The sequence below is a fragment of the Abramis brama genome (genome assembly GCF_963993115.1).
Source record: "Abramis brama genome assembly, chromosome: 12".
NCBI classification, from domain to species: Eukaryota; Metazoa; Chordata; class Actinopteri; order Cypriniformes; family Leuciscidae; genus Abramis; species Abramis brama.
In genome coordinates, this window is record NC_139974.1 from 33299660 (window position 1) to 33321215 (window position 21556).

At 37.0% G+C, this 21556-nt stretch overlaps 2 protein-coding genes across 12 annotated transcripts in view; both read right to left on the reverse strand.

Moving 5' to 3' along the window:
- The window catches only part of macf1a (microtubule actin crosslinking factor 1a), a 171386-nt gene extending 154474 nt beyond the window's left edge, over positions 1-16912 (reverse strand). For 9 of the 11 annotated variants that reach the window (XM_084130479.1, XM_084130476.1, XM_084130478.1 and 6 more), the window contains exons 1-2: positions 16669-16912; positions 11915-12149 (exon numbers count right to left, since the gene is read on the reverse strand). In XM_084130479.1, the coding sequence (XP_083986605.1) occupies positions 11915-12137 (223 nt within the window). In that variant the 5' untranslated portion in view covers positions 12138-12149; positions 16669-16912. Of the gene's footprint in view, positions 1-5362; positions 6239-11914; positions 12150-16668 lie in introns of those variants that run through there. The other 2 variants (XM_084130472.1, XM_084130482.1) reach the window with 2 other exon arrangements.
- Positions 16913-19495: 2583 nt separating this feature from the next.
- On the reverse strand, positions 19496-21123 carry ndufs5 (NADH:ubiquinone oxidoreductase subunit S5). The gene is made up of 3 exons (XM_084131172.1): positions 21016-21123; positions 19814-20033; positions 19496-19737 (listed from the first exon to the last, which is right to left on the reverse strand). The coding sequence occupies exons 2-3, from the start codon at positions 20027-20029 to the stop codon at positions 19633-19635; spliced, it is 321 nt and encodes a 106-aa protein (XP_083987298.1). The 5' UTR covers positions 20030-20033; positions 21016-21123; the 3' UTR covers positions 19496-19632.
- Positions 21124-21556: the final 433 nt, after the last annotated feature.

Genomic DNA, 21556 nt, shown 5'->3' on the forward strand with positions numbered 1-21556 from the left:
TCAAAATTATTTAAAATAAAAAGTGAGAGTAACATATGGAAGAAGTAAGATCTATAACATGCATTTACAAAATAGATTACCGGTACATGAATTTTCATGAATTGCATGCCAACTTTACAGAGAGAAACAACTGTAGCCCAGAGAGTTCATAAAACCGTGTTTCAAAGTACCATTAAAACACTTTGTGTTACAATGTTTTACTTCTGGATTAAAAATAGTGCATGGCAGTTTTTTTAAATGTAACTTTTTCTTTCATTATTTGATCAGTTCTGCCAAAATTTAAGAAATTTCACAGTAAGTAGAGCCTCAGCCAGCCATTCAATCTCTCAGTATTAAAATGTATTTCTAAGATGATAAATGATAGACGCTTGCTTAATTAAACATGCAATATTTTGCTGTTAACTGGCAACAATGTTGCCAAATGTTGTTTGAAATATTTATTATCCTTTAGTTCTGTTACACATCTGCACTCAACCAAACAGCATACTAGATTTCCATTCCAAACATAGCCAGAATATCTTTTGAATGAGCAAGACCTTTTCATTTCTTACATAAATGTTAGACACTAATATTTCATTTGTACTCTGGACAAAGATCTGCTACATAGGAAGGATGTCAAGTGAGCATTCACAGAGGAATGCCTCCGCCATGTCACCGAACATCCTGAACCAAAGAGGATCGGCCTCTGAAGGCTTTTCCCCCACTGACACAGTCAGGTGCCGTGCAGAATGTGCCCAAACAGGAAGTGCAAGGAAGGAAATTCTGCAGTGTTGCAGTAGGAGAGGAAATAAGAGAGAAAGAATGAGGGAGAGAGGGAGGGGAAAGACAGAAGTCAAGGCCGAGGCTGCATGTTCTCATGGTCACCGCAGTCTACCGTGAGAGGGAGAATGACAAGGATAGAGGGGAAACTAGGCCACGTGGAAAAATACAGTTGTAACGATCTATCCTCGATTATTTGTCTGCCTCCGTGCACCGCCTCAAGCTCACATTTACCCTCCAAACCAGCAAATGGTTGAAGGTTCAATAGACAAACACTTGTTTTGGGGACTTTGTCTGAAAGAATCAAATCATATCGCATCATTTCTAATCAATTAGTTATTTATTTTTGGTGAAAATACCTTAGAAAAATTGTAGCACAACATCGGTAGCAGAAGTAATGCATGATGATCGAGGATGATCGTTACAACCTTATATATCAAGTCGGCATGAAATAAATTTCACACTGTCTGTTTTCTAAATGCATGTTATTGACCTTAGCAGGATCAATTCATCCATGCATGCGTTTCTTTTTTTTGACCTCGTAATTATTCATCAAAATGTCACAACTCAGTTTTCCGGTGAAACAACAGACTTGCCACTTTTCTTTTTCGATAATCCGTTTCATTAGGATGCATGTCACATTATAGAAGAAAAAAAAATCTGTCTCGACTTTCATCTCTAAAATTAGAGGTTTGCAGGCATGACTAACTAGCTTTCAAAATAATAATAATAAAAAAACAATCAAAGTTACATGAAAAGAATTCTAACAAAAAAGCTGCTGGAACCTCTTTATGGTGTTTACAGCACAAACAAAGAAACTGACGAGACAGCTAAAAGAGGCTTCCTTCCAAACTGACACTTCCTCTGGCTCAGTAGAGGAAACGGACACACACAAACACACTTTGTGAAGCCAGTGTTTGTGTATGTTTGAGGGTCACTGGGATCAGGCAGCACAGGGTGAATAGGCCAAAGGCCAATAAAACTGAGTGGGGGACATGAGTCAAAGCCGGATATGGCATCAAATCTTCAGTGACAAGCATCTACATTGGACATAAAAGAGCCTGTTTCCTATGCATCTCATGAAGGATTTTACTTGTGTATAATCTTGCAAATCAGTTCTGGTCTGGCGTGAACTGACTATTTAAAATTTCTCCTTGCACGTCTCCAGGATGTCAACTGTATCTCACCGTGTCTCAGATGTGAGCAGCGTGACTACGCGACAAAAGCAAATAAAGCCTATTATAATCAATCAGTGATGCCGTCCACACTGGATATGGCGCGATGCGACACGTTTAATTCCGGACAGTAAACTAGTGCTCTATTGTATTTCTGAAGTACTCCAAGCACTTGTGCTACTTCTTATTCAAAGTACAAATGGATTTGCACCGGTCGTTTTGTCGCGTTCAGTCAGCGCGGACAGCTTCTAGCTGGTGCGACGCGACAACGGTCGAGTCCGGTTTAGACACGGAGTGACATCTGACCATGGTTTGGCACCAGGGCTGTGTCCATTTCAGTCATTTGCAACCGCTGTGGTTTGTATATCACTGTGCTTCCTGAACGAGTCCGTTTTCATCCGACTCATGCTTCTGTCTCATTCTGGAAACCAGTCGGTCTTCCATATCCTGCTATTGTTTTCAGTTAACAACACGGAAAAACAACTATAAATATGGTCCAAATAACCACCGCCCTCTTATAAACAAACGTGCACTCGCATACAGAGGCCCCTGAATTATTCAATCCCTGTATCATGCATACGACTCAGATTTCAGCTTCAAGTGACACCTTCAACAAGCCACCAAATCCACATTTCTCACATTTCCCCTCCTATTCTTCATGAAACTGCCACAAGTGACGCAGCTGAAAGCTTTATACAAACATCCAGTAGCATACACACATTTGTATAAGTGTAACCGCTCCTGTTTCACAGCAAACATGGGGGAAGTTTGATGATACTGGAATGATCTCATGGTCTGAAAACTTCATGTGATACTTGAAGAAATGTACACAACCAGTCAAGGGTCTGGACACACCTACTCATTATTATTAATATCTTCCACATTTTAAAAATAAAAAAATATGTAGTGAACAAAAAAAAATCTTAACACTTCTGCATTTGAGTTCACTCTCAACCAATGTCATGAGGTGCATCCTGGGACGCTTTTTCCAGTGTATGCTGGACGTGGACACTTGTTTGCTGCTTCCTTCATTACACACAAAAAAAAAATTAAATCACATTTTAAATATTAATGAAAAAGTTAGTCATAGACCCAATTTATATTAGTCCACAAAACTATTTTCAAGCATTTAATCTTAAACCTTTAGAATATGCAGTCCAGTCACCCATTTACAAAAAAATTAGATACAAATAAATAGTTTAGTGAAGAAATTTAGTCATAGACCCCTTTTATATTTATTAACAAAACTATTTAAGCATCTTACGCTTTTAGAAACAAAAGTTTGTATTATCATGTATAGATCAAGTAGCCTAAACATCCAATTGAATGCCAGTGGGGCATATAAAGCTAAATCTATTGACCTTTGGCAAAGCTAGCCTGGGAAGAAAAGAGGAAGGCTGCCTGTGTCAATACATAAAGAATAAGAATAAATGATAGGCATAAATAGAATAAGAGAAGGAAGTTGAGGGTTGCATAAGTTTAGATCTGGCTGCCCTTTATCAAAGTCTTTCATTCATCATTCATCAAAATAATACAACTCCCTTGGCAACCACTTTGAAATGTTCTGTTGGGTAATGTGGGTGTAATGCATACAATTAATTAAGCTTGATTTACCACACACTCTATGGAGGCCAGCACTCATGCTTATGTTAGCCTTGTTCTTTAGCCTCTCGAAACATCAGTCAAAGAAAATTAATTTATTTGAACAAACATTCATTTGAATAGATATACAGTGTGAGGGGAGAGGCTGGATGCATTAGTACATCAACTGAGCTTCCATTTTTATAAGGCATTATTAGAGGTGATTTTGTAGTGTCTCTAATGGACAATGGTTATGTTTCTAAATAACAGAAAAAAAAAGAGAAAAAAAAAAACACCTTACTTGCTTTGATATCAAAGCCTTTTCACAAAGATAAGCATTTTTTATTTTTTATTTTTTACAGATGATCAGTTACAAAGGATCCATTAAGATCACAGTCTATAAAATAGAACTCGTGGTGCTATCTTAGGCCCCTGTCCCAAAGGCCCCAACAGAATCGCATTTCATTACAATAATCAATAATTAAAAGGGCCCTTTCATCAAGGCTGCATCACAGATGCTCTCCAAGTCAACTGACATCACTCCCTTATATTCCCATCACGGTCAATTTAATATTTGGTATTCATATTTGACAGAAACACTGTCATTACATGTATACAGTGGCAGCCCCAGGGGTTCACTGCTGTCTATCTGAGCACCATCCTTCACTGATTCTGGACAACTGGACATGCTCACTAGACAGGGTATCTCAAACAAACAGGGGTTCATGAGGAAATAAGTCAATGGGGCTGCACAATTAATCATTTAATCAAAATAAACTGAAATTGCGCTACAGCTTAAGTGTGATTATCAAATCAGAGACTGTGATTTAATTAGATTAGTATATAGTCTGGTGTGTTGTTTCAGAGTGAAGCACAACACTGTGATCATTTACACGCATGGTCCAGTGTTTTCAGCATCTCAGAGCTGCTCAGTTCACACAGTAATGCAGCGACATGCTGTGAATGTGCTGTTAGATTAATGTGCCTTTGAAAACATAATGTATGCCAGATGTTGTTTAAAATAATAAAATAATTATTTATTTTAGTATTGTAATTTGTGGTTTAATTTTCATAATATTTTTTTTATTTTGCAGTACAAGCAATTACATTTTTTTCATCTGAGTTTTTTAAACTAATAATAATAATAATAATATTATTATTATTATAGATCATTATTCTTATTGTGATAATTCATTTTGATTGGATTCCTAAAACCCCAGTGTGATCGACTGACACCAGAGAATCATGAACGTTGGAATGAGTTGTTAAATCATTGAAATATCAACTTCATTTCAGATACTTCAAGTAAATGTTTACATTTAAGGGTTTCAGTTGACAAAAAAAGTTTGGGAACCCCTGCAGTAGATGAATACTGGACAAACTCAAGGCATCACAACTACTAGTCACACTAAAGGACAAGCTCAGACAGCAGTGGACTAGAATAGAAGACAAGCTGGGACACTATTAAACAAGCTCTGACAGCAGTGTGAAAAAATGGATAGCCTTGGACAACTGGACAGAAAAGGGGTTTAATTAAATTACAATTTAGTGTGGCCCCTAGGGGGAAAAAAAACTCATTTTAATTCTTAAATTATAACTTAAAATTACTTTAGAATTTAAAAATTGCTAATTCACAACACTGAATATAACACTACACAGAAGCACTAGATGTCCTCTGCCCTTTCACAAACCCATGGGAAAAGAGACCCACCATCCACGTCCAGTGTCCTTGGACAACTGACAACAAATAGCTAATATAAAGCTCAACATAACAGCTACAACAGTCGCATACACACTTTTCCCAAAGTAAACAACACAACAAACCGGAGCTTTAGCAAGTCATTTACCTTTATATCTCTCCAGCACATCCTCATACGCCTGTGCGAACTCCTTCTCCTGGGAGTGATTCACCGGGAGTAAGCCCGGTATGAAGCCGGCCATAGCGTCTCTCACTCCCGCTGGCCGACTCACAGCGGCCCGCTGATGGAGTAATCCAGGACGGTGGAACCCGGTCGTCCGACAACAGCTGTCAAGTCCGTTTTGCGCTAAATATCCACAGTGGATACCGACTTATTCACGTTTCAGTATGTTTCTAACGCGTATTATATTATATTTGGTCTTCGTAAACACGGCGAATTCAATAAATCTAACGTTAGTGAAACAAAGCTACTCTGGACCGGCGGTTCCTAAATGTGCGGTCAAAACAAGATTAGATAATTAAAAATACGTAAATATCTATCTTTAGAGTAAATATCCCTTCTCATATATTAAGGTTAAACGCCTGAAAAGGTTTAAATCTAGATGTACTAATAAATAAACCCATATTTCATTGGTTTAGATCAGAATCCCAACGGTTATCGTATTTAAAGTCCATTGTAGCGCGTGCGGGCCGGTGATTGGGTTTATATGTGTGCGCTTCTCAAGTATGTGTGTGTCTATGTGCGGTGGGCGGTCCGTTCGGCTCCTTCCGAAAGCAGATATGAGGCCTCAATGAAACGGTATCCGGACGGTGCTTCTTATATTCCTTTGCCGATGCGCTCTTTACTCGCCGGTACCAGCTTTATAATGTTTTTCTTTCCATCCGTGCTGCTCAATGTAATGGCCGCTTCTATAATAATCACACGGCGTGTGTCTCACTCCTCCCTCTATTTTCCCCAGTGCGAATGGGGTTCAGGTTTCTCTATTCTTCCCGCAGTGCCTGCGCTTTCCTCCTCCATCCCTCCCTTCCTTCCACAGCCACGCCAGGCACATCCAGCGCAGGAAATTCATGGTGACAATGGCTGATGTTATTGAGTCTCATTCTTGGGTTTTGTCGCCCCCGACCGGTTAAAGCCGAGAGGTGCATCACTCACTACCCCTGCTTCATATACTCAGTCTAGGCCTATAAAATTTAGGGGGAAAAATAAACTACTATTGCAGAACTACTAAAGAAATAACTATGTTCTTACAACAGTTTTAAATATGCACCTTTTATCAGGGGCGTAGAATTTAGTAGGGACGCTAGGGACGTGTCCCTACCAATATCCAGTGACACTGATATATCCTTAGCAATAATTTCGATCAAAACTTAAAATATATTTATATTGATGTCCCCGTCCCCACCAATTTCAAAATCAAACCTATGCCACTGCCTTTTATAAATTGTCAAAGCTGTGTCTCTACATTTTATAAACACGGTCAGATACTTATGAAACCATTTATACAATCAGGCAAAATCAAAGGCAGCCTTGCGACACAAGCTTAAGCAGATCATATTAGTATTGAGCAAAAACCAGAAAATAAATTGTCTACTGAATTGAATGTGTGATATGCAAAATATGGTTCTTTTGTCAATACCATAAGACTTTTCTGTGATGATTCAATAGATGGAGCCGAAAATCTGTGGTCTCAATTCAAGGGAATGTTACATTTGTCAATGTTTACAATATGTTTTGGCACATTATTTGTGCATCTGATACATATTAAATGTACATAAATACTGTATATTGAGTGGTGGGCAAAGAAAATCACATTATGTAAGAAAATGGAAAAAGCTGGAAATCCAGAAATAGGTCAATACCTCTGAACAAAATATCCAAAATACGTCCTTTCATATATAGACAATTTTTGTAGCTTGCTTTTGTCCCAGCACTCAAGTATCAGTGGATAGGCTTTTGTCCCACACGATCATCTAGTGCACTGCCACCTAACTGCTGCAAAGAGTCATTTCAAGACTTTCCAAGACCCACATCAAGACAAAGACCGCTTAGACCAAACCTTAACCACAAGACTCAAACCCAGGCCAAGAACTGTTGATCCAAGAACTGACCACTTCAATAAACTGAAACAGAGGAAATTCTGAATGTATTGCCAGTTTAATCATTATCAAGTTATCTTTTTTTATTTGATGTGTTGAACAATGAATAAATCATGAATATTTACTTTATATTTGCTTTAAACATAGTCTTGTCCCTGAATAAATCAAATTGCTTAGGCGTCAAATTATTTCTCTCAAATTATTAATCCCATCAGTCAATTAGCTCATCATAAAAATAGTTTGATAGCATGCTTTTATCTCGTTCTCAAGCTACTGTTGTAAACACCATCTGACCTATTTCCTTTGCATGTGCTGGGATCCCATATATTGAGAATAGATGTAGATCCATGTAAGTTTGTGAAGTTTCCTTCCAGCCAAGCCTCCATTGGGCAACCTGAAAGTTTAGTTCCAAATGCTTTTAAAGAGTGTGTTGAAACATCCATTTCTACAGAGCAATAGTTCTCCACAATCCTCTACTAATAATACAGCTACACACACACTTGCACACAAACAAAGTTGCGTGCGAGACCTGGAAGGCACACATGACCCCACAGAGTGAACAACTGATAGCCTGACAGCAGATATTGCTGTTGGCCCCATGTGTCCCTAAACACACACTACTGAGGCACATTACACATAATTATATAAAGCAAGAGCTCATCACTGAAACATATTCTAGCTCCATTAAAAAAAATCTCTTTTTGCTTTTAAAATAGCTGTTATGTAATTCTTATTTTCATTTCTTGCAGGTGGAATTATCACAAAAATGATTTTTAAAAGCACAGTATTTTTAGGCTCACCATTATTATGGATTTTCCTTTTCTTTCTTTCTTTCTTTCTTTCTTTCTTTCTTTCTTTCTTTCTTTCTTTCTTTCTTTCTTTCTTTCTTTCTTTCTTATTTATATAGCACAAATAAACACAAGAGTTGACCACTGTGCTTTACAGAGTAACAGTCTAAGATAGATGAGAAAGAGAAAAAGATAAACTATAAATACAAAGATACCAGATAAAACAGTTTAGATTAATGAAATGCCCGTGCAAGAAGATACAACTTTAACTTAGATTATGATTAGATTATGTCTCATGCAATTTGCTTCATTGACAGTGGAACAGTTTACAGATTTGTATATTAATAAGATATTTTTCTCATCTAGCTCTGAATAAGAGGGTATCATTTTACATTTATAGCATTTACAGTTAGTCTACATTTAAAAGCTCTTAAGGGCCAATTTATGCTTAGTCATTTAAAGCGCTGGATCGATCGGATTGCAATTTGACTAGCACATTCCTTTTACATTTAACCACATAAATGTGTCTCTGTCAAACAGCTAACCTTATGCAATATGCAAAAATAATGGAGTTCACTGCTCTGATTTAGGAGGCTCATAAAAGCTAAACCAATGGCAAAAAGCACACTTCCATTAGGGATGCACCGATAAAATTCTGAACGTTACTGATAAACTAATTATTATTGTCATGTTGTGGCTGATAACCGATAAAGGGTCAGTATTAAATTTCCATATTACTTTGTCTAAATAAATTCAAAATAAAACAAAACATTATCATGATGAATGCTACTTGAATGTTGAATGTTATTAACTTTATTATTGCATTATGATGGAAAATATACCGGTATTATGAATCTGAAAAGATGAAACATGTATCTCTGTCTTTCCAATGGAAAAAACACATTTTGTTTCTTTTCGTACTCTGTAGGTGGGCAACAACAATAAACCTTGACTGGAAGCTCTAGAAGTGTTTTTCCATTGTGACTCTGCACGTCATGCCACATTTAAACTGTGTGAAGTTATGGCTCCATCAGCCTCTTATCCTCTTTCTTGGGTTTGTGTTGATTCAGACATCACTTACAACAGTAAACGGCCACCCAGACTGAAAAGTATTTGTCGTCGCTGTGATTTAGCCAATTTATTGCCTTTGGATTGCAGCTTGGGTTCGAACTTCACCTGCACGCACACACAAAATGAAAGGTGGATAGAGCTGAGATCTGTGTGCATAGAGCTGTTTGTGTTTGGAAACTTTCTATGTTTTCTAGGCAACTGTCATAACTGTTTTGCAGCATGGCATTCCAAGAGTGAAGTGCTGTAAATCACACACACCCGCTTTCCTTCCAGTTATTCCCTCCATGCTCATTGTCTCTCTAACCTCGTCCCTTTAATATGCCATCAAGACTCTTCCCCTTTAACCTCCTGTTTGAACTTTGTCCCTTTTTTGCCCCTTCCATCCTCACAACTCTTGTCTTCATCTTCTTTTCATTTTCCAAATTCCAATTCAAGTCTCCCGGTCATTTAGTTCAACCAAGCTACACATAACGACTCTCTCTTTTTTCAAACTCAAATTGAAATTCAAACGATCTCGCTAACTGTACTTCACTATTTGTTTTTCGGGTTTTCGCCCTTTCCCTCCTACTTCATAGCCATGGAAACTAAAGGGGGACTGGAAAAGGAAACAGGTAACCCATGGCAACAAGGGAACTGAGGGATTCAGGCTGAGTCACCCTTTGAGCTGCCTGAAAAGTAGTGACTGGCCCTGGAAGGCCCCTAGACACCTCTCTATCTCCATACTAAGTGTCTGAAATACTAATAAACAATCACTAAAGCATACAGATCTGATACATCACAGTTCTTTGTTGTTCTTACATTTATCTGGCTAAAGTTTCACAACTATATATATATATATATATATATTATATTATATTATAATATATATATATATATATATATATATTACTGCTGTCAAATCGATTAATCAATTAATCACATCTAACATAAAAGTATACTGTATATACACACACATATATTTATACATACATATATTTATGTGTACATGTATATACACACACACAGACATATATATAATATAATAATATATACACATACAGTATATTATGTAAACAAAAACGTTTATGTTAGATGCGATTAATCGCGATAATTGATGTGACAGCACTAATCTCTATCCATCTATCTATCTATCTATCTATCTATCTATCTATCTATCTATCTATCTATCTATCTATCTATCTATCTATCTATCTATCTATCTATCTATACTGTATATTCCCTGAACTAACTTAGCTTTTTAGAAAAAAGTTCAAATTATCTAATATTTTAAGATACTTATTGCATATTTATGAGGGTCTGCAGGGGTGCTCTCAATTATATAATTTCCCGTTTTATGTTTTTTTTTGCATGTTAGATTTTTTTTAAAAGTTTTTTAAATATTGACAAGCAGTTTTTTTTTTTTAAATATTATTTTCAGTTTTTACAGAAAGTTTTAGTTTTCTTTTCAAGAATTTCATTCTTTTAATCAGGTTCTTACTTATTTATAATATCATGACAGCTGTTTCACCCTGATATTTTTTACTTTATATTTTTCTTTAAACATGAAAGTAAAAAAAAAAAAAAGCTCATCACAGAAGAGCTGTAGTTAAGTCATTGTGTGTATTTTAATGTATTTTTGGATGAATTAATAGATCCAAAAAATAAAAATTACAAATGAGTTACATCTTGTCATATGTAGACTTCAATGATGTTTATTGCTGTCAAGTCTTATATATTTTAGGCTTACAATTATGTAAAAATTCATAAAGCTTAGACAATTTCTGCCATCATCCTCCTATAACAACAGCCAAGAATCTCAGACCAAAAAAAGACCGAAACGTTGATGGAACAAACACAGATCATGTCTGACAGAGGCGAATCTGGAGGGACACAAGCCCAACACATGGTCATAAAAATGTGAGGTTAGGATTGGCAGAGAAAACTCTGTTGAGGACGTAGCCTATTCCAGATGTGCCTTGGATATCCTTGCATCCGTTTTAGAAACCTAGTAAACATTGACTAGTGTTTTCTCACAGTTTTTACTGCATATATACCCAGTCACACAAAAAAAACAACCTAAATCTATTTCACTTTAGCCAGTTTTCTCTTTGTATCCAGCAACTGGTTAGAAACACAGACACGGTCTGTCAGGAGTAATGAAATCAGCAGGAAAAGCTATGCAACAGCCAGCATGACTAAAAAGGGTCTCAAAACAGTCTGGCTCCCAACATTTGGCCTCTCTTCTCCCACTCGAGCCAAATGACAGTTTATTTCACAGAGCTTGATCCACATGCAGATGCATGCATCAATGCTGAACGCTAATGTATATCTAAAAACCACTACATGTCTTCCTTTCCAACTTTAGTCAGTTGCCAGATTGCTTTGTATTGAATCAAATGACTCAGGGCACACAAAACAAGGGCCATTTGCTCAATAAGTAAGTCTAATTTCTACATTAGATTTAAAGTGACTGCATTATTGTGTTTAAAGGAATATCATTTAAAAAAACTCAGTGTTTTTTGTCCATACAATGAAAGTCAGTGGGGTCCACTGTTGTTTTGGACCCCATTCACTTTACTTATATTGACAAAACACAATATTTTTCAAAATATATTCATTTGTGTTCCTCAGAAGAAGCAAAATCACACTGGTTTGGAACAAAAGGGTGGATTTCCATTTTAGGGTGAACTATCCCTTTAAAAATTAAAGAACTCTTTCTGAACAAACATTTCACAGTTTGACAGTTTCACAGTCAAATCTCTTACCTGCGACTCGCACAACCGCTCTCTCCGCGGGGTCCAGCACTGAGTCCTGGCTCTTGCGCTTGCGTCTCTCATGTTTCGATAGGTTCCATGGCAGAGTGTCCCCTTTGGGCCCGGCTGTGCTTTGGGCACAGGGCGAGAGAGAGCCTCCAGACCTCTCACTGCGGAACGAACGCTCGCTCACACACGAACGTTCGCTCAGGCTCTCCTCATCCGAGGAAGACATCTCGCCAGGGGGCTGGGAGGAGGGATATGAGGGGTAAAAAAGGGAAACAGAAATAAGGTCACGACAAAAAGAGAAGCATGTAAGAAACTCAATAAGATGCATAATTCATCACCCACAGGGCTATTCAGGTCAACATACTACTATACTAGAGAACATGAGTCCAAAATAAGGCAGGATTTGTGAGAACATGAACACTGCAATAAAATGAAAGTAAAAGAGATGATGGCAGATGCTTTTGGAGAACAGGTAAACATCGCTGACTCACTTCAACATTGATGATGAGAAGGAAAAGTGGCAGGCGGATCGAAATCTCTTTTCAGTCACAGTACTATTAAAACAGGTATTGGACATTGCATTTGGCTGGGCCAGACCTCTCTGATGTGCATTCCTCTGTGATCAGCTGGAAGGAATAGGGCCCATGGGGGCTGGAGTAGGTTCCTGTCCGTCACATTACTGAGCTGAACTCATCAATACAAGTGAGCTCAGAGCAAGATGTGCTCCCCTTTCCAAACTAATCACGTCATTTATGAAAGGCTTGCAAGAGGAGCTATGGCTACTCTGAGATCTAAGATAAATCTCAGTATACAATAATTGTACAATTGCAACTGTATTAATAAATACAATTATTTTTTGCTAAAATTCTCAATCAACTAAAGTATCTGAGTCAATGACAAATAAAGATACCCAATGTTTTGTAAAAAAAAAAAAAATATATATATATTTTTTTTTTTTTAAATCGAATATTAAACCTCCATGTTTGTGTTGGTGTCATATGGTTTTTAAAAACTCTTATATCATTTTTGAGAATTGCTTTGATTTAATGACTAGAAATGAGACCAGAGCCATTGTCAGGGGATACAACCGGGAATGTTGTCCCAGGCCCTGTGATGAGTGGGTTTTCTATGGTGTAGCCTACAAATTGAGCCGAGGGGAGAGGGGGCACACACATTTTTTTATTTTTTTATTTCCTAGGCGACGTTGTGGGTGTAACCATAAATTTTTGAAAATTACTATTTCCTTAATAAATAGTAAAATAATAAAGGATCATGGCAAATAACTTTTTATATTTATGATAATCTATTAGATTTTTTATGTTTAGCCTACTTTCGATGATTTTTTCCCCCAAATATTACTACCTATTTCATTGTAAATTTTAAAATAATAAATCACTATGCCACTGCCAAATTATGTTTTTATTTATTTTTCTGTTTTTGTTTTTTGTTTTGTTTTTTGGATTAATCTTTTTTCTTCATTATAAAGAGTGGCTATTTTACTATTAGTTCTTACTCAACATTTAACATTTAATTTGTATAATATTATGCTAGCTGTAGCTCAACCAGTAGAGCATGCACCATGCATCTTGGGTTTGATTCCTACACTGTAAAAAAATATTGTTGGTTTAACTTAAAAAAGTAAGTTACCTGGTTTTGAGTTCATTGAAATTAAATATTTCAGTTAATACAACAAAGGAGATTGGTTTAATAAATAGAAACTAAAAATTGTATGCTATCTGAATCACATTCATTAACTAAGTTGATTTGACAGAAGATAAAAAGTTGTGATAAATAAAAAATAAAAAGATTTTTTACAGTGCAGGTAATGCATAAGCTGATAATCCCCTCAAATGCAAAAGTGTGACAAATACATACATGCAATGTTCTACGTTATAATGTGAAGTCTTTCCTGGAAAGTGTACATTCCCTGCGTATAACCATATGTTGAGCTTTGTCTTTACTGCTTCTAAAAAGCAGGAGTTCACTAGAAACCATGTTGCTGAAGCAAGATCTCTTTGCCATCCCGCTGTTGCCTGACAGCATGGTGGTTCAGTGGCAGCCAACAGATATAAATAGAGGCAATGCTGTATTCAAAACCTTGCTATGTCATTATGCCTGCGAAGAAAAGGGAGGAAAATACAGCTCTCTTTTTTCATTATTTCATCACTCATTTCTGTCCCACCACCACACTAAGTAAGTTCACAACAGCTGAATGCACCCAGTGCACCGACAGAGAGCCGTTGTGTTGATTTAAAGTCTCTCTGCAACTGGCTCTGCGTTTGCACAAAGAGTCGGGCTTCCCACAACGTTCGCCAAGCACGTCCAAGAACAGCTTTAATATTGCGCCACTGCTCCATTTCCCTTCGTGAGAAATTATAAGTTTGTGGAACAGAGGTTGGTGGCATTTGTTCTCTTGCTGGTGTTTATACAATGTGTGCAAAGATATGCTCATGTGCGTTCACTAATGAGGAAAGAAGCATCTGCTATGAGTAACACTAACACACCACTATAGACACACTCACTCAATAATGAAACTTGCTGGGAACATTAATGGAGGAGGGGATCTTATCATAGCAATGAACAATGGCTTTGCATTATTCAGAGCATTGTGGCCATTTAGGTATTAGTTCTTACAGAAAACGTGACATTTAATCTGGATGTAATGTATGTGGTCAAGCTGTATGTTAGAGCATCAGTTTATGCCTTTATATAGTATTAGAGGCTCACAATTAATTATGCTTCAGCACACATATTTGCGTATCGGATGTTAAAATATCCTTACAACAATCATTAAAATGTATTAATTTACCAAAAATTACATGGTCAGCACAAACTATGTTTATTCTTGTTGCAAGTGAACCCATATTTAATGCAGTCTGTGTTGTTGCTATATAAGTTAGTTTTTTTATATACACTTTTAAAAATAAAAGTTCAAGCGGGGTTTCACAGTGATGACAGAAGAAACAAAGAACCTTTCAGTGACTATTTCTTAAAAGAACCATTTTTCTTAGTGTGAAGAACATTTTAATAATCTGAAGAATCTTTTTCCACTATAAAGAACCTTTTGGTTCCATGCTGTAAAGGGTTCTTCATGGAACCCCTCGATAAAGAACCTTTATTTTTAGGAGTGTAGATTCATTTTGTTATAGTTTTGCTTTCCCTTGCTGTCCACAGAAAAGACCTGTTGCCCTATTTTGGGTCACGACCCACCAGTTGAGAACTTCTGATCTATTTGAACAGTTCTGACCTGGAAACATCTCCAGCACCAGAGAGAGACAAATGCAATGTGAAACCTGCTTGCAAGGATAGAAGCATTTTGATTACTGGGTGAAATATATGATCAGCTCTATTAAAGAAATCACAAGACAGGCCGCAATCACAGACACTATTTGTCCTATTTTTTTGTGGTTTTGCATGTTTGCCAAGGGCAGTAGCTACAATAAGCCCCATTTGATCAGATCAAGGATGGATTACAAACCAGGCCAATGGGGCCAGTGCCCAAGGCCTCTAACTGTCAGGAACCTCGAGATGTAAAACTGATGTTATACAAACAGTGCAGTCTGTGCTAGTAGTGACTATAGCCATAATGTGATGTAAATGAAGAAATTAAAGATATTATCAACAGCTTTAATGCCGTAATTGCAACTTTCTGACTTGTCACAGCTGTGACGTCATGTAATTTATTGTTATTTGGACATCACATCACAAAAACTGCAAGAGGTAGTGCCCCGGATCACGCAGAACCATAGACTTCATAACTTCTAAATTTGTAAATGAGGTGATGCAAATGAGCAGAATGGCTACACACACAGCAGGCAAACATGGTGTATGTGCATCTTCTACAGGAGCACAGGGCAGAAAGCCATCTGTGGAGGCTGTTAGAAATAGCCTTTACCCACTCAACCTTGTAGGCTACTTTCACATTTTAGACCAGGAATGCATGTGATTATGTAAACTTATTGAGCACAAGCCTTTTGTTCACTTCTCTCTGTCATCCCTGGAAGAGATCAATGAATGAATATTCACAATTGAAGGGAAAGACATGTGCATGGATCCATATTTGCCTAGGAACGCCCCTTCATTCAACACGTAGGCTTCCAGTACTACTGCATATGATGGAAAATCCGACACATTTCGCGAATCGGTCCTTCAAGGAATCGAAAGATGCGCTTTTAGTTCATGGCGTAATAGTGTGTTGCATCCAGGATTCAGCTCACAAATCATTATGTTCAATCTAAATAAAATGTTTGAATGTAGGTAGGCTACATTATTAAAGTTAATTTACTCTAACCACCATGTTCACTACGAAAGATCCGACTCTCAAGAACGATTCGTTCACACATCAGAGATTGTAATGTGGCGAAAACCGAGGAGAGTGACCACAGAGGTGTGCAGAGCCTCTTTGTCCAAACACACTGAATAACGGGCTGTATATAAAGATCCATTCATGCAGGCGTGAAATGAATAAATCATCACCTTTATCTGTAATTAATAACCGAGAAAAATTAACACCTCGGCTCGCTCTCTAGAGAAAGAGAGAAAAGCACTTCCGATGCTCGGTTATTAAATAGAAATGAGGATGCTTGTAGAAAATCTTGAGGTTTTTTTTACATGATATTTCAGCGTTTAGTAATGAGACGTTAAAGCAGAAACTAAAGCTAAGATGGAGACACACATGTGTAAAAAACGATTATTATCAGACACACACACCCTGAGGCTGTCGGACAGAATAACGACGGACATTTGGACCTTCTTACCGTATAACGGCAGAGCCCGTTCCCGCACGCAGGGTGACAGAGGCGGGGATGCGCTGCTCTCAATCCCGACAAACACGCCTCTCAGCCGGCCAGGGAAACACTGACTCTCGGTCCGTTTCGCACCGACCCGGTAGACAGAAGAGCAGAATGGAGACTGTGATTCGGTAATGGCTGTCTATTCCCCTCCTTTCATATCCCTCCTTCTCTCCCGCTCTCTCTTTCTCCAGCCCCCTCCTCCTCTTCCTCACTCTCTCCTTTCTCATCCACCCTTAAGCCCAACCCTCTTTTAATGATGATGATGATGATTTTAATACTTTATTATAGGTATTATATAAAAATCATAAGACCAAGTCTAATAAATTCAATCAAAATTCCCATCAGTTCAAACCCTCTTTACTGAGGATGATGATTTTAATAATACTTTATTAAAAGCATTATATGAAAACCATAAGACCAAGTCTAATATATTAAATCAAAATTCCCATTAGTTCAATCTAATAATCTCAGTTCAATGTGAATTTTATTTTAGTATCCTATAACAGTACAGGGAAAAGGATGCTTCACACATAGCATCTAAATTCTTGTTAATGCAACATAGGATGCAAAGACAAATTTTAAATGTGTTTTTGTAATATAAAAAACGTTATGCAGCACAATTGAAAAATAAGAATCTAAACCAGTCTAAGATGTTTTTTTGCTAGATCAGATGAAGAACAGCTTATCCTGGTTGCAAGACCAGCTAAAAACAGCAAACCAGAACATTAGTTAAATCACTAGTATGTGGCCAAAACATAAAAATAATGGTAACCCTTTACAATAAGGTTTTATTTGTTAACATTAGTTAATGTATTAACTAACATGAAATAACAATGTGCAGTACATTTGTTCTTTGCTAATGTTAGTTATTACAAAATACAGTCTTTCATGTTATTTCACATTACATGAACTCTGTTAACAAATACAGCTTTTGATTTTTAATAATAATGTATTAGTAAATGTTGAAATTAACATGAACTAAGATAAATAAATGCTGTTGTTAGCTCATCTTATCTAAGTATAATAACTATGAACCCTATTATTGTAAAGTGTTACCAAACTAATAAAAGTATAATCCATAATGAATCTGTGGTCAAGAATCTGTGTCCTCAGTGAGCTGCAGTGGAATTCAGTGTGACAGTGAAGGATTAACTGCTGCTGCTGGACTGATCAAACACAACCATCACAGCCCTGCTAAAAATACAGTGAACATCCTGTGGACAACTTTGCCAAATTTGAACTCTAGAAAGATTGTCATCACGTGAAGCCAAACAACATATAAAATGGACTAGATCTTACAGTGACATTTTGTATAAAGCCAGCTTTTAACCTTAAACAGGCTTAATTGAACCCATGTGATGGTCGGCACGTCTTCATCCCACTCGTACCAGACTTTACATTTGAACTTTACTCAGGCAAAGCTGTTCTAAGAGTCTCGACAGAAATATCTAGCAATTTATGAACCATACTCATTCAATTATTCAAGCAGTTTATGAACCATGCTCACCCAATTATTCCCATTCGATTGCTTAGGCTTTGCATAAAAGTCACAGTAATATAAAAGTAATTTCTCTGGAGCATCATACATTGATGCTTCATTTATTAGTTTAAATCAACAATTTAAGGAAATTGAAGCTCAAAAATAGTGGTTTGTTACTGCCACCCACTGACCAACATACCAAATAACTAATCTTGTCAGGACCACTGGCTTAGTAATGTAATTGGGATGTCAAATGGATTGATGCATTCATATTAAGCTTTCATTTGGACGCTGTCCCGTGGGAAGCTTTACCAAACCACTTAAAGACAGTTGAATTCAATTCAGGCTCAAAGACAGATTGACAGATAATCAGACGGTTTCGCACTACCTGAAGAATGAATTCAAGTTTAATGCATTATCAGTGGTTCTGAAACAGGGGGCCTCAGAAACTTATAGGAAGCACAGGATGAACGAATTACTAATATAAAAATAATGTTAAAATTTTTAAAAACATAATATACTCACCATAACCATGTGTGTGTGAATATATGTATATGTTTAAATTACAAATTCAAAAACACATAAAATCTGAACTGCAATCATATTTCAGTTCCCCCACCCCACTATATCTAAAACTAAATTATATTATAAATTATATATATAACTAATTATAATATGGCTTGGTTGAATTCCAATGTAGAATGCGGTCTGTTATTTCTTGATAACAGACCGCTGCGAAGTATAACACACCGTTGCCATGAAAAACAGAGCGTTGCTATGGATGCGGAACGGACTATTTTCTTTAGCGGAAGCAATACAATCGTTTTTAAATCGATAAATTCATTTTTAAATGAATATTTTGTGTCAAATTATTTATTTATTTTGTAGGTAGCCATGTAATAAGCGGGATAATGTATAGCGAGGCGGTTGTTATAGCGAATAACAACCCCTTCAGGCTGATTCAAGACCCGTTCAGCCTGTCGGGGTTGTTATTCGCTATATAACAACCGCCTCGCTATACATTATGCCTTAGCTGCTACTTATTTAATGGAGTAGATACATTCCTAAGGATATATTGAAGAATGGTAACCAATCAGTTTTGGTGACCACTGACCTCCAATGTATGGAGGAACAATATATCTGAAAATGTCTTCTTTAATGTTCCACAGAAGAAAGAATGCCATACAGGTTTGGAGTGATATATGGGTGAGTAAAGGATAACAAGAGATTACAGTTTTATCCCTTTAAGAGTTGTATTGCATATTTACCCTAAGTATAACATATACTATAGACAACACCAATGACATGTCATGGAATCATTATATTTATTTATTGAACATTAAACAATGTTGATACAGCAATATTATAATACATGAGCAAGAAATGAACTGTACAACAGTATGACTGTGTTGCGAGTGATTGTATATTCGGTCTGGGGGCTGGTGAAGTCACGGCCGGGCATCTTCACTGCCTGTGTGGTGCAGAGGGGGAGTGTAAGTTCCCTCTTTAATCATCTTCTTCTTCTGCTGACGGATCTCATACAAGCGCTCTTGCTGTAAGGAGTGATAATTATGTTAGTAATGTGAACAACCTCAAATACATTGCTTGAATATTTCAGAATTTACTTACAGTCTTTCGGTGGTGCAAGCACTCATAGAAGTCTTCCAACTCCAGCTTGCACTCCTTTTTGGCCCGGGTTTGGCCGATGCCGTGGGCGCACTCTATCCACTCCTTCTCGAAGGCATGACAGCGAGCCGCCCGCTTCTGTGGCTGTTCCCCACTCTGAGCCAAGAGCCACTGGTCCAGGTTAATCCCGAGCTTTGACTGGAGGTCAATGAACGGCATGATTCTAGGAAATTAATTGAAATATTCTATGTAAAAATAATGCAATCATGGCTAAAAACAATGAACAAAGCAGTTGTTCACTTTTGTTAAAATAAATTACACCTCAATGTTTATATATTTCAGGCACTAAAGTCAGCATGAAACAGAAGTTGCGATAGTGTTTTCTTCCCAGTTGTGTCAATGTAATATGAGTGAAACAGCTTCTAAACAAGAAAAAATGTTGGACGGGGACTGATTGGATCGTAGTGGTTGCTATTGCTGCTCTCATGTGATTGACAGGTTGCCCCGCCCTCCCGCCAGTAAACACGTCATCAGAGAAGAGATGTCATTTCAAGAGAGAGGGGAAGTTATTTTGATTAAAGATTACGAGGGCGCATATAATCATATGATTTTCAAGGATAAATCATAAATAAGAAATCCTGCAAAATCCCATAAAAAATAAAGAATTTTGACAATTCATGGCTTTAAGTAAAACAAAAAGTGGTTATATGCAACTACTGAGTCTCTCCAAAACTTGTTTATTATTTGCATGTTGACAGCGGACATGCCTAAATTATTATTCCGTATATTACAGCCATGTGCCTTCAGATATGTATTATGCTTTCAACTAATATAAACGTTTTGGCTATTAAAGAGAGTTGTTGAACGACCTAGTTAATGTTTACGACTAGTAACGGGACATTAATAAGCTGGCGTTAAAAACAACAAGCGATCTGTCAGATCATGCAATTGGTTAATATTATATTTAACATTTGCACTTGTTTACTTTATCAGTGTAGAATAAACAAGCTGTATTTTGGTAATCGTCGTCTTGCTGTTGGCTAACTTGCTAAGTTAGCCTAACGGCAGGCCAGATAACGATACAGCCAAATGTGTTTATTCTAATGTAATGCATGTACAGCAAATTGTTTACATTAGAGCTGGTATATTTATAAACGTCACATATAAGATACAAAAGCTGTCAAATTGTAAATGCAAACACTGACCGTTCGGTTCAGAGTCACTTTAACCTTCCTCAGGCCCACCGTTCACTCACGACCTGTCCGTTGCCGTAAACCAGACGCTGCTTCTTTACGCCACTGCTGCAAACATTCTGACGGCAATGTTGCACACGCACAGTAGGGGGCAGTGTTGGCATATTTTTGGTATTTTCAATTCAGGTATTTTGAATTGAAGCCTGAACCAGTGTTATTTTATTAGTAGTAAATATTAATATAACACTGGTTCATGTTTAAAAAAAAAACACACACACACATATATATATATATATATATATATATATATATATATATATATATATATATATAATTGTCCCGTTACTAGTCATAAATATTAACTAGGTCGTTCAACAACTCTCTTTAATAGCCAAAACGTTTATATATGTATATATACACTGCTCAAAAAAATAAAGGGAACACTTTTTAATCAGAGAATAGCATCAAGTCAGTTAAACTCCTGGGATATTGATCTGGTCAGTTAAGTAACAGAGGGGGTTGGTAATCCGTTTCAGCTGCTTTAGTGTTAATG